Here is a 14360-nt window from a genome sequence, read left to right on the forward strand (position 1 = left end):
TGCTGGATAAACTATTCTCCCTTCCTCACTGCTGCCCATTTTTCAGCCAGCAAATCCCTGTAGGTTTGGGTCAGTCTATTCTTATCAAAGCCTCTACTGGGACTCGATGGACCTCTGTTCATACCACCTTGCTGGTGTCAGCTGGAATCTCATCAGTGTAAGTCCATCCCACTAAGCCACAACACTAGCTTATCAGTGTTCTTTTGGTTACAAGTAATAAGAAAAAGAGCCCACTTAACACAGCTGAAGAAAAAAAAACACAGCAAGAAGTGGGCAGGAGAGGAACCATAAGAAACAGGGGAACAGAGGTCCAGAAGTATTTCATGGAAAGAACCCAAAAGTAAACATAGAGCTGGGCCCCTGTGTTGAACCGGAAACTCGGAAATGATAGTACGGGAAGTCGGGCAACTTCTGGTGTGCATGTCCTGACTTACGCTGCCTGTCTCTCCTTATGTTATCCCTGCCTGCTTCCATGTTTCTCCTCTGTTTTCTCTCCATAGAGCAGCTTTCTCTTCCTTGCCCTCCTTCCTTAATCTCTGGTTCCCCTCCCTCCATTACAGTCCAGTTGTCAGCAGAAACTGACCAGTGTATCTCAGTTCTGATTTTAAACTCCACTGGAAGCTGGTTCCACTTGGCTCAGGCATCCACTTTTAGCCAAATCCACTAGTACCACAGTGCAGCCCAGACCACATGAGCTCTGCTGCCAGATATCTTGGGTTCAAACCTGGAGTTCATCCCTTAGAAACCATGTCATTCTGAGAAAGTTAATTGAAATTTTTGTGCTGCACTTTGCATCTATCAGATGGTGATAATGAGGGCCACCTCCTGGTGTTGCTGTGAGGATCCAGTGGAATGCCATGTATAAAGTATTTAGCACGGTATCTGACATAAGGTGATGTGTAAACCATCTTTGTGCCTATCCCCATGGCAATTGCGAGTGTGTAAAGAGCAGAGATGTGATCATGTTGTTGGGTTCTGCTCGTGAGGTCCTGGAAGGCAGGGCTGATGCTCACTTAGCTCTGCATTTGGGAATACCCTGCCAGGCCAGGTGTGTTTCAGGGTGTCTGGCACACTGAAAGTGTCTGATAAGAAGGCACTGGTTGAATGAGTTGAAGGGTGCTGACTCCAAAGTGGGCAAATGCAGGGGTTAATGATGGAGGTCAGATTTTAAATTTTTTTCTCTTCCCCTCACTGGCCTCTTCACGTCTTTCTTTAACAACCAATGAGTCCAGATCAGGTTTTGCTTGGCTCGCAGCAAAATGCTGCTGATGACAGACCAAAGACTTCCAAAGAGACCATGTGTGATTTATACTGCTGGGAAGTTGAGTGAACATGTTAAAAAGCTTTATAGTATTTGAACAGGAGTTAGGAGGAAGGAAAAACTGCCCAGTCTATGTAAAATCAGGGACAGCATGATAAATGAGGCCTGAAGTCAGTGTCACTGAGATGAAATGTTCAGCTGCTAAGAAGAGGCGCCGGCATCAGCTACAGGTGAGCACTGTGGCAAAGTGAATCCAGAACAAGGACGGTTTGCAGTCTGGGAGCATGGAGCCAAAAACACAGAGGATGCCAGGCCTTCCAGTTATTTCTCAGGCTTCCTGCTAATGTCAGTTACAGGCACCCTTAGGAGCTAGTTAGTCTGTTTCATCTCACTGAAGGGGGACAGGAACAAAATGCCTCCTCTCTCTGCCAGCCAGGGGCAGATGCAGAGCTATCATTGCAAGCCGGAACAGGCTCCAGAAAGAAGACACCAGGCCAGTGAGATGGTCTGCCCATGCCAACCCCGAAGAGGGTAGGGCCATTGCCTGCCTTATTGGCAATTAGCCCATGTTCTGCAGAATGCTTTCTATTTAGTGGTCTTTAAAAATGCTGGGTCAATGAATGAATGACAAGAAAAGGCAGAGAGAGAAAGCAATACTTAATCTGAGGGAAGAGACTGCTCTAGGGTAGGGATTTCCACACTGGAAGGTCATGCAACGCTGTAGGTAAAAGTTTTAGAGCATGCCCCATGATACAGTATAGTGATTCATAAATCATGTTAGTCCCACTGCGCTAACTTATTAGATACATTATCAAATACTTCTACAAGATGTTAAAAAGGGAGGCTATAAACATTTTAGATGCTTTGCTGTTCATGATGACATTTTTTACTGCCTACATCACAAATCATCTCCGTTCCTTAGTAAAAGGTTCAACATTAATGAAAGTGGATACAAGCCAGTATCTTCAAATAGTCTTCCAGATCACGTCAGTGTTTTTTGGAACTCACGTTCGATCTGCTTAATCACTGTTTTGACCTTGTGAATAGCCTGTAAATTGAATAATGTTGCCTCTGTATTTTCTTGGAAGACTCTTGTGCATGGATTATTAGTATTTACCCGTGGCACTGCTGCTGCTTCTCAGCAATGTGTTAGTTTATGTATAGTTTTGTTTCTTCTTCTGGTATTAGGGTCTGTAAATCCAGTTAATTAATATCACCCCACACACCCATTCAGGGGAAGAGGAACTCGTAAGTGTGGGTTCTACTAAGCCTTCGCACTTTGTGCTGTCCCTCTCTCCCCAGACGGGACCCCCCCCACACCGTATGTGACCCCTGATGCCCCTCAAACAGAAGCACAAGGCCTCAGGGCCATTTCATATACTAAATATTAGCATGGCTTACTTTCTCTTGTCTTCATACGTTATCTTCCCACACCCCAGCGGGCTGATTTGGAGCCCCCTAACACCCATGCTGTGTGAAGGGTGACATCTTTCGATGGCCCTTTCCCGCCTTTCTGATGCCCCCCATGTGTTCTGCCCCCTCAGACATCTGGAGAGAAGAAGCGATCCGGCCATAGTGACAGCAATGGCTTCGCGGGTCACATCAATCTCCCAGACCTGGTGCAGCAGAGCCATTCTCCGGCTGGGACCCCGACTGAGGGCCTGGGGCGTGTGTCTACCCATTCCCAGGAGATGGACTCGGGGACTGAAGTAGGTACTGGGCAGTAGCCCCACGGTTCTGTTCTTCAGCGATTCTCAAACCTGGTTCTCTTCAAAAACGAGGTCTTGGCAAGCCCCCTTGAAACATAGATGGCTGGTTTCTACCATGCTCATGGAACTGCTCGTGTGGATATATAGAGAGAAACCATCAAAAACTCTCACATACCATCTGGACCAAAATCTGTTTTTACAGATGAGAGGACTAACACTCACAGAGGTTCAGTGACTTGCCTAAAGCAAATAGCTGTTTCGTCACAGAGCTGAGGCCAGAACTGGGACCTCCTGTTTTCCAGGACAGTGACAGAAACCTCAGGTTTTAGCAATTTCAAGGTCAACAGTTGAGGTTCATATTTATATGAATTTTGTCGAACTATGTTTTACTTGAATAAAAGGAGGTTTAAATGATTTGCTTATGAAAAATAAAAACAAATAGATGGGTTCTTAGCATATTCAAATTCCTGGACTCCAGGTAGTGTGAGAAGGGAGAAGTGAGGTGTCTTTCCTGTAAAGAACAGACACAGGAGCCAGCGCCACGGCTCACTAGGCTAATCCTCCGCCTTGTGGCGCCGGCACACTGGATTCTAGTCCCGGTCGGGGTGCCGGATTCTGTCCCGGTTGCCCCTCTTCCAGGCCAGCTCTCTGCTGTGGCCAGGGGGTGCAGTGGAGGATGGCCCAAGTACTTGGGCCCTGCACCCCGTGGGAGACCAGGATAAGCACCTGGCTCCTGCCTTCGGATCAGCGCGGTGCGCCGGCTGCAGCGCGCTGGCCACGGCGGCCATTGGAGGGCGAACCAACAGCAAAAGGAAGACCTTTCTCTCTGTCTCTCTCTCTCACTGTCCACTCTGTCTGTCAAAAAAAAAAAAAAAAATTTTAAAAATAAAAAAATTAAAAAAAAGAAATTAAAAAAAAAAAGAAAAAAAAAGAACAGACACAGGAGAAGCTATAGAGTAACCATTACCAGGAGGAGCTGGAGAGGTGCCCACAATGATTGGGGGGTTGGTGCGTGAACAGTGGAACAGACCTTGTGATCTGTTGAAAGCCCAGCAAATATTGTTACGTTGTCTGTTCCTGCAGTATTCATTTATCTGCTCTGTTTGGTCTTCCTGTTTATTGACTAGTATGGCATGGGGAGCAGCACCAAAGCCTCCTTCACCCCCTTCGTGGACCCCCGAGTATACCAGACCTCTCCCACCGATGAAGACGAAGAGGATGAGGAATCGTCAGCTGCAGGTAGGCAGAAGGCCCCAGTGTTTTAGAAACAGCTTGATTTCTTTCTGACAAAGCTCAATATAGAAATTAGTCATCAGTTCAATAATTAAGCCATTTACTGCTTGGTCCTGGTCTTAAAAAGGAAGATTTTGTGGTTATTTTTATAGAATTCCTAAAACAAAATTTTTGTTTCCTTTTTTTGTTTGTTTGTTTGCTGCTGGTAGGAAGCCAGAGGTATCCAGGAACCCTAGGAAAAGTTGTTCCTCAGAGACCTGTGAACTTACCACCTATTTCCCAAAAACAGTTTCTGGGTATAATTCTATGCACGCAGTAGACACCTAATACTAAGTGCGTGTTGAGTTGTGCTGAGTTTAAGGTGTGTGCTTCCCACCGTGAAAAGTCTGGCTGATTTTAGAGGATGGGCTTGCTTTCTAGACTTCTGCAACTAACTAATCATCAAAGTTATCTCAGGCCAGTTTTTTAAGTGATGTTGAATTTCAAAAAGCAAGATTTCTTGCATATATTACAAGAGGTAGGGAAGGTGGATTTACTTTTTTGAGATTATTATCAGTTCTCTAAACATGCCAAGTAATGCTTATGTCTATAAGCCTGTCTTGCTAGTGGATAAAATACTGCTTCAATGAATGACTTATACTTCATGCTACTAAAAATAAGTGAAAAGTAAATGTAGTCTCAGAGTGTATGTGCCTTTATTATAACACGCACTAAACAGGAGAAATAGTGTTTTGAAGCCCCTGCTCCGTTTCTCCATTGGTTATCTTTAAGATACCACTGATTTCTCTGATTCTTTTTCTCAAAGCTCTGTTTACTAGTGAACTTCTTAGGCAAGAACAGGCCAAACTTAATGAAGCAAGAAAGATCTCAGTGGTAAATGTGAACCCAACCAACATCCGGCCTCATAGCGACACACCAGAAATCAGAAAATACAAGAAACGATTCAACTCAGAAATACTCTGTGCGGCTCTGTGGGGTACGTTGGTGCTTTATTTTCTCTTATTTTACTACTCATTAATGAGCTGACTCTCAAGCATGCAGAGCCTGTGGATCTCACCATCAGAGTGACACTGGTTGAAGGGGGAGTCTTAAGGAGAGTCAAGAAAGACTTAGGCTCCTTTTGACAAGGAGTCTCTATACAGGGTAGTAAACAGCTAGAGGCAATGAAGGCTGCTACTGCTTCATTTAAAAAAACCTTGTAATGTCATTACCAGAGGGACAGTGATATAATTACTGTGCAAGAACTTCTACTTCTACACTCCCTACTGTAGCACCTGCTCGCTCATTGATTTATATTTACAAGATACAGTTTTTTATGCTTTATTGGGACCACGGAGGCAGAAGACTTAAAGCCCTTAAAAGTCAGTCTTGGGTTACTTCTTAAAATTTGCAGGTGTAAACCTTCTGGTGGGGACTGAAAATGGCCTGATGCTCTTGGACCGAAGTGGGCAAGGCAAAGTCTACAATCTGATCAACCGGAGGCGATTTCAGCAGATGGATGTGCTAGAGGGATTGAATGTCCTTGTGACAATATCAGGTATGTTACCAGGATCACCACATTCTCCAGGTTGGCATAGGTGGGCAAAGCGATCACCTTGTTTCCAAAGAAACAGGAAGCTCTTCCATTCCCAGTCAAAAAGCAACACAATAAATTATAGCAGTATAGCCAGAGTGAGAGCGCTGGAGTTTGACTTCCAAAGAGAGGTCTTACTTCTGCATTAAAGCTAAATTATGTAGAAATCTTTTACAAAGACTGTATATTTATAGGCATTTACTGTTGTCAGGATTTGGTAAGCATGACTCTACTCAGACATTGTTTCATAAGGAGGCAACACTGGGCTCCTGGGTTGAACTTTAAAGAAAGTTTAACTCCTTGAGGAGCTGTACTTCTGTTTGGAGAAAATGCCTTCACTTGATCCTATAATTCCTTTCTTATTTTTTTAAAGATTTATTTATTTATTTGAAAGGCAGAGTTAGAGAGGCAGAGAGAGAGAGAGAGAGAGAGTGAGAGAGAGAGAGAGAGGTCTTCCATCTGCTGGTTCATTCCCCAAGTGGCCACAATGGCCAGAGCTGGGCCGATCCGAAGCCAGGAACCAGTAGCTTCTTCCAGGTCTCCCATATGGATGCAGGGGCCCCAGGACATGGACCATCCTCTACTGCTTTCCCAGGCCATAGCAGAGAGCTGGATTGGAAGTGGAGCAGCCTGAACTCAATATGGGATGCCAGCACTACAGGTGGCAGCCCCAATTCCCTTTGTCTTTTAACTTTCCACGGAATGCTTAGCATTTTCAGCTCTTTTTATCCACCCCAAATAAATTCTTTTTGCATTATTATTGGAGTTCAACTCTGTATAGTCCTGCCTTCTGGTTAATTGCTGTCTTGACTGTTATAATACCAAATCAAAATTACAGCCACCGATCTGTCAGTCACCTACCAAGAGTGTAAATACTACCACAAAATTCACAGTTAGTCTTGATTATGTTGTTCGTGCCGCTTCCCCCTTCTTAAGCGTGTAACCATTTCCATTTCTTCTTACCATGAGGCACAGATGGAGAATGGAGAAAATGAAAATAAGACCAAAAGATTCTTGCACAGTACTGGCACCCCTGCCTACCTAGCTATCAGGAGCCACACATATTCTAGGCTTGCAGCCACAAAAATGAATAGTAACACAGTGATTCCCTTCATTTACATTCTGAATGTGCTCCTGTCAAATCCAATGTGCAATGCTTTAATGAATTCTTTTCTTCTGATACATGTCACATCTGTAAAATATAAAACATCTCTAAAGCTGAAGAGAAATCAAAAGACAGCAATCTTTTTTTTCTTTTTTTTTTTAAAGATTTATTTATTTTTATTTGAAAGGCAGACTTAGGAAGAGTGAGAGACAGAGAGGTATTCCATTCACTGGTTTACTCCCCAAATGGCTGCAATGGTTGGGGCTGGGCTAGGCCAAAGCCAAGAGCCAGAGCCTCATCTGAGTCTCCATGTGGAGGCAGGGGCCCATGTACTTCGACCATCTTCTGCTCCTTTCTCAGGAGCGTTAGTAGGGGACTGGATCAGAAGTGGAGTAGCCAGGGCTCTTAACTGGCACCCATATGGGTTCACAGGTGGGGCTTTACCTGGTATGCCACATTTCTCATTACTTTGGAAGAGCCACCCCAGTGGACATTTACTTTTCTGGGACTCAGACAGTCTAATGGCGTAAAGTAGCCTTTGTTCCACATATACTCTTCAGTATTATCTACATGTTTTCTTACCATCCTATGAATTATTTACATCAGGATCATGCCACCAAAGGGGACTTTTGTTTTTCAGCTTTGCATCTGTTTTCTCTGGTTGTTGTTGTTGTTATTCCTTTCAATGGTTTCAGTACCCTCACTTGTCTAGTACTGTGTTCTGAGCCCAGATTACCTTCATTGAACTTGTTTCTCTGTCTCCTTTTAAAATTGTCTTTTTGTTAGTTGAATAAAGTAAAACCACTCCAGTTGTTCTCATTATGGCAACAGAGGAAATAAGACTTTCTTCATTAACATCTGCCATTGATTTAAGGGATATTCAGGCACACAAAAGCATACAAACATGTCCAGTTCTCAACAACCCTCAGCCTCAGATGATGAGATTTGGAATGTTCTGGAACTCTGATCACTCTTTGCAGAATTAGGTCCAAGTTCAGCAGATACTTCCCTTTGTAGCAAGGAGAAAGAAGAAGAGGGGCTAAATACATACTTTAATTCTGTGACTTGTCCAAACTTTTGGAGCTGTTTTAACCTCAAGTCCTGGGAAAAGAGGCCACTATAATGAAAAATACTGCGGACACTGGTTATTATGACTTTAAAAACACACATTACCGCTTACATTCCCAAATAAGAATAAATAACATAGAGGTACAGATTGGTGAAGGGAAAGATAGTATGAGGACTTGAAATTAAAACTCTATTTTTTCAACAGGAAAGAAGAATAAGCTACGAGTTTACTATCTGTCATGGTTAAGAAACAGAATACTACACAATGACCCAGAAGTAGAAAAGAAACAAGGCTGGATCACTGTTGGGGACTTGGAAGGCTGCATACATTACAAAGTTGGTGAGTCTCGAGACACGGAAGTATAATTTTGGTGTGTCTACTAGTCAGAATCATTCAGTTAAACTTTACTCTGTTTTTTTCTGTTTGATGTATGTGTGACCAGTTTCATGTGGCTGGAATCTTAATTATACTCATGTTATTCCCAAAAAAATCAGATGATGAAGTTCAAAGAATGCATTCAGATACATCCTAGGCTCCAGTTTGAACCTTTGTATTTAATTCCTCCCAAAGACCCATTAAAATGACAGTAAAGGAATAAAAACACCATAAACCTTCAAGGACAAAGAGGCTAAGAGAAGAAAAGCCAGCAAACCAGAAATGTCAGTAAAATTGGTTAAGGGTAGCTGGGTGAGTAGGAAGCAGACATAGCAGACCAGGAAATGATGAATTCTAATCTACAATAAAGAAAATCATCAAAATCAGCCCAGTTTCTCAAAACAAAACCAGAAAAGCCCAGGATCTGAGGCCCCAAGGTAATCTAATATGGGTGTGTAGGGTGAGACTGGAGGTATAAGGACTTTCAGGCAGTTAATTGGCAGGATTCCAACGTGCTCATCACAACAGGCAGGTGTTACCCTCTCTAACTGCAATAGAGGGGGAAGGGGTTGGAAGCCAATGTGATGGTGGGAATACCCGTGAGGACACACTAGCACTCCTCCTGTCCCTATCTAGTTCCCTAAATGTTGGCAGCCATGCTACTACTTCCAAGGGAGAGATTGAAAGATTTGTCTTTAGAGAAACAAAGTGACCAGAAAGAAGAATACAGGTCCTCATATTTGAACCTCCATGAAGAAAGCTCACTGCCTAACTACTCTGGAATGAATCCCAGCAGGTAATAAGCCCACCTGTAAAGAGAACAGAGAAATCCACAAATAGGAAGGAAATGCAAACAGCACGATCAAACATTGTGGAGTGGGGGGAAGAAGTTTAAATGAAGGAGGGAGAGGAGGAAGAAAGACAATAAAATATCACAGAGACTAGAAAAATGGTTTTATAAAAGAAGCATAAGGGTATTAGTATTTTTTAACAGACATCTGAAAATCATACATACTTAGGAGGTTCTATGCAATATTTCAGTACATATACACATTATTTAATGTCCAGTCAGGGTAAATATATTTGTCCTTTCAATCATTTAATATTTCTTTATAGAGCAAACATCTAAAGTCCTATCTTCTAGGTTTTTCTTTATAGAACAAAACATTATCTATAATGACCCTCTTGTATAGTATATGATGGCCACAACTTCTCACTTCCTCCCTAGCCTGTGGTAGCCATCATCTTATTTTTAACTTCTATGGAATCGCCTATCTTTTAGACTCTATATGTGAGTGATATCATAGGATATCTGTCCTTCTGTGCCTGGCTTATTTCACTTAACATAATGAGCCCCAGTTCCATCCATGGTATAAATTTCAAGATCCCATGCTTTACATGGCTAGGTAATAGTCCATTGTGTGTATGCAGCACATGTTCTTTAGCCGTTCATGAGTGGGTGGATACTGAGGTTGTTTCCCTTTGTTAGCTGTTGTGAATAGTGGTGCAGAAAACATGGGAGTGCAGGTATCTCTTTGACAGAAGAATTTCATTTCCCTTGGATATATACCTAGGAGTGGGACTGCTGAATCATATACTAGTTCTATTTTTAGTTTTCTGAGGAACTTCCACACTGTTTTCCACAATGTCTGTACCAATTTACATTCCCACCAAGAATGTGCAACAATTCACTTTTCTCCACATCCTTGCCAACATCAGCTTTATCTGTTTATGTTTATCTTATAAGTGAGGTGATATCTCATTTGATTTACATTTCCCTGATCAGTGATGTTGAACATTTATGTACCTGTTGACCATCTATATGTCTTTGTGAAATGTCTCTTTCAATCTGCTGTCCATTTTTTAAATTGGATTTTTATTTCTTATTTCTGTTTCTTATATATTCTGGGTATGATGAACCCTTTGTCAAAAACTTAGCTTGCGGATATTTTCTCCTATTCTTAGGTTGTCTCTTCACTGTTTGTTTTGTTGTACAGAAGCCCTTTAGCCTCATGTTTATTTTTGCTTTAATATCTCAGCTTTTGGAGTATGATCCAGAAAACACTGCCTCTCTGAAGTCCTGAAATCTTTTCCCAAAAGTTTCAAAATGTCAAGTCTCACATTTGAGTCTTTAATCCACTTTGAATAGATTTTTGTCCATGGTGAGAGATAGAGGTCTAGTTTCAGGCTTCTGTATGAGGATATCCAAATTTTCCAGCACCATTTATTAAAAAACCTTTTCAAAAATCCTTTTTCCAGTGCATATTATTTTCTTCACTTGCCTAATTGTTCTAGCAAGTTCTCTGTCACTCATCAGTTGGCTGCAGGTGTATGGGTTTGCTACTAGTCACCCTGTCCCACTGATCTATGGATCTGTTTTTATGCCAATACCATATTATGTTATTACTGTAGCTTTGCAATGTATTTTAAAGGGAGGTAGTATAATGCTTCCTGCTTTGTTCTGTTTGCTCAAGACTGCTTTGGCTATTTTGGGTCGTCTATGATCTCATATGAATTTTAGTTTGTTTTTTTCTACTTCTATGAAAAATGTCATTGGGATTTAGATAGGGTTACATTGAATCTGTAAATTGCTTTGGGTAATATGCACATTTCAATGATGCTGATTCTCCAATCCATTAACATGAGGTATCTTTTAATTTATTTGTGTCTTCTTCAATTTCTTTAATCACTGATTTATCATTTTAACTGCAGAGGTCTTACACCTCTTTGGTTAAATCTATTCCTGAATGAAAGTGGCATCATTTTCTTTTTCTTGACCTTGGAGAGAAAGCTTTCAGCTTTTCCCCATTCAATATGATGTTAACTGTTAGGCTGTTATACATGTCATTTATTATGTTGAGGTATGTTCCTTCTATACCTAATTTGGTCAGTTTTTATCATGAAGAGATGCTAAACATATCAAATTCCTTTCCTGCATCTGTTGAGATGGTCATATGATTTTTTCTTTCAAACTGTTGGTGTGCTATATCACATTTATTGTTTTGCAAATGTTGAACCATCCTTGCATCCCTGGGATAAATCAAACTCAGTTGTATTTAATAATCATTTTAATATGCTGTTGGATTCGATTTGTTCATATTTTTGTTGAGGAATTTTGCATCTGTGTTCATCAAACATATTGGTCTGTGCTTTAATTTTTGTTGTGTCCTTGTCTGGTTTTATTATGAAGGGACTGTTGGTCTTATTGAATGAATTAATAATAATTCAGTTTCTATTTTTGAATTAAAAAGGGTTGGTGTTAATTATCCTTTAAATATTTAGTAGCACTGGGCAGTGAAGCCATCTGGTCTTGGGCTTTTCTTGGATGGGAATTTTTTTATTGATTTAATCTCAATACTTGTTATTGTTCTGTTTAGGTGTTATATTTCCTCATGATTCAGTCTTGGTAGTGTAAGTGTCCAAGAATTTTTCATTTCTACTGGGTTATTGAATATGTTGACATAATTTTTCCTAGTAATCTCTAAAAACCTTTAGCATTTCCATGGTGCCAATAGTAATGTCTCCATTTTCATCTTCATGTATCTGAGTCTTCTCTTTTTTTCCTGGTTAGTCTAGCTAAGGGTTTATCAATTTTGTTTATCTTTTCAAAAAACCAGCCTTTCATTCCATAGATTTTGGGAGTATTAGTCTCTATGTCGGTTGTGCTCTGAATTTTATTATTTCCTTTGTTTTTGTTTTTCTAGTTCCTTGAGGTGCACTGGTGAGCTGTTCATGTCTTTTTCTTTTTCTGATGCAAGCATTGATTGCTATAAATTTTCCTTTAGTACTGCTTATGCTGTATCTCATAGGATTTGGTGTGTTGTGTTTCCATTCTTATTTTTGGGAAATTTTTAAAATTTCCTGCTTGATCTCTTTCTTGATTCATTGGTTGTTCAGGAGCAAGTTGTTTAATTTCCAGGTAATTGTGTAGTTTCCAAAGTTTTTCTTGTTATTTATTTCTAGTTTTGTTGCATTGTCGTCAGAAAGATACTCAATATGAATTCTATTGTAAAGTATTTATGATGTGTTCTATGACCTATTGCATTATCTATCCTGGAAACTGATGCATGTGCTGTTGAAAAGAATGTGTATTCTGCGCTGTGGGATGGAAATTTCTGTAGACATCTGGTCCAGTTGATCTGGAGTGCAATTTGTTTTCTTTTTTTAAGATTGATTTTATTTATTTGAAAGAGTGATGGAGAGAGAGGTCTTCCATCCACTGGTTCACTCCCCAAATGGCCACAATGGCCGGAGCTGCGCTGATCCGGAGTCAGGAGCCAGGAGTTTCTTCTGGGTCTTTCACATGAGTGCAGGGGCCCAAAATCTTCTACTGCTATCCCAGGCCACAGCAGAGAGCTGGATCAGAAGAGGAACAGCTGAGACTAGAACCAGTGCCCATATGGGATGCCGGCGCTTCAGGCCAGGGCTTTAACCTACTGTGCCACAGTGCAGGCCTCTCTATAGTACAATTTAACTCTGCTGTTTATTTGTTGATTTTCTGTCTAGATAGTCTATTTCTGAAAATGGGATGTTAAAGTCCCTACTATTGTTATATTAGATTCTCTCTCCCATTAGTCTATTAATATTTGCTCTAAATATCTGGGTGCTGCGATATTGGGTGCAAATATATTTATAAGCAGTATTTCTTCTTGCTGGGTTGAACATTTATTTATTATATAATGATCTTCCTGGCCTCTTTTTACTGATTTTGATTTCATTCAATTATATTTGATAGAAGAATGGCTACTCCTGCTTTCTTTTGAGTTCCATAAGCATGGACTATCTTGTTCTATCCTTTACTTTTCAGTCTATGTCCTTAGGTTAGAATGAGTTTGTTGGCCGGCACCATGGCTCACGAGGCTAATCCCCCACCTGCGGTGCCAGCACACCGGGTTCTAGTCCCGGTCAGGGTGCTGGATTCTGTCCCAATCGCTCCCCTTCCTGTCCAACTCTCTGCTGTGGCCCGGAAGTGCAGTGGAGGATGGCCCAAGTCCTTGGGCCCTGCACCCCATGGGAGACGAGGAGAAACACCTGGCTCCTGGCCTCGGATCAGCACAGTGTGCCAGCCACAGCGCGCCAGCCGCAGCTGCCATTGGAGGGTGAACCAACGGTAAAGGAAGACCTTTCTCTCTGTCTCTACCTCTCTCACTGTCCATTCTGCCTGTCAAAAAATAAAAAAAAAGAGAATGAGTTTGTTTAAAGAAGCATATACTTGAATCTTATTTTTTTAATCCAATAGTCACTCTATTTTAATTGGAAAATTTATTCCATTGATAATTTAGGTAATTATTGATAGGCAAGGTCTTACTGCTACCATTTTGATACTTGTATTTTTATTGTTATTCATTCATTTCTTTCCTCCTCCATTACAATCTTCATTTGTGATTGATTTTTTTTTCTGGTTGTGTGCTTTGATTTCTTATCTTGGCTAACTCTGTCATAGGTTCTTGCTTTGTGATAATGCTTACAAAAAACTGCTGTTGGGTATAAAAATCTATCTTGAAATGATAACAATTTTTAAAAGATTTATTTATCTGAAATGAGGAGTTACAGAGAAAGAGAGAGAAAGATCTTCCATCCCTGGTTCACTCCGCAAATGGCCACAATGGCCAGAGTTGGGCCTGTCAGGAGCCAGGAACTTCTTCCAGGTCTCCCATAGGGGCCCAAGGACTTGGTCCATCCTCTACCGCTTTCCCAGGCCATAGAAGAGAGCTGGACCAGAAGTGGAGCAGCTGAGACTTGAACTGGCTCTCACCTGGGATGCCAGCACTGCAGGCAGCGGCTTCATCCACTACAGCACAGCGCCAGCCCCAACGTAGTAATTACTTTTTTTTAAATAGCCTGTCTTCAAACTCTCCGATTCTTCTATTCTTCATCTATTCAGCTACTAACAATGCCTTCTATCACCTTTTTAATTTCACTTAGTGTACTTTTCAGATGAAGGATTTCTGCTTGGTTTTGTGTAATTACTCCCATCTCTCTATTAAATCTCTCAGAACATTGACTTGTTTCTCTGTGTTCTCTTGAATCCTGTT

General features: G+C 41.2%; 1 protein-coding gene across 14 annotated transcripts in view; it reads left to right on the forward strand.

Annotated features, from left to right (window-relative positions):
- Nucleotides 1-14360, forward strand: part of TNIK (TRAF2 and NCK interacting kinase) — a 393157-nt gene that overhangs the window by 364993 nt on the left and 13804 nt on the right. For 8 of the 14 annotated variants that reach the window (XM_017346916.4, XM_017346917.4, XM_008266487.5 and 5 more), the window contains 6 exons: nucleotides 2806-2970; nucleotides 4098-4209; nucleotides 4413-4499; nucleotides 5009-5179; nucleotides 5597-5740; nucleotides 8155-8289. In XM_017346916.4, coding sequence (XP_017202405.3) covers nucleotides 2806-2970; nucleotides 4098-4209; nucleotides 4413-4499; nucleotides 5009-5179; nucleotides 5597-5740; nucleotides 8155-8289 — 814 coding nt within the window. The remainder of the gene's footprint in view (nucleotides 1-2805; nucleotides 2971-4097; nucleotides 4210-4412; nucleotides 4500-5008; nucleotides 5180-5596; nucleotides 5741-8154; nucleotides 8290-14360) is intronic. The other 6 variants (XM_017346919.4, XM_017346921.4, XM_008266489.5 and 3 more) reach the window with 1 other exon arrangement.

Source organism: Oryctolagus cuniculus, chromosome 4, assembly GCF_051225735.1.
Source record: "Oryctolagus cuniculus isolate XC-2025 breed Fujian yellow rabbit chromosome 4, ASM5122573v1, whole genome shotgun sequence".
Classification (NCBI taxonomy): Eukaryota; Metazoa; Chordata; class Mammalia; order Lagomorpha; family Leporidae; genus Oryctolagus; species Oryctolagus cuniculus.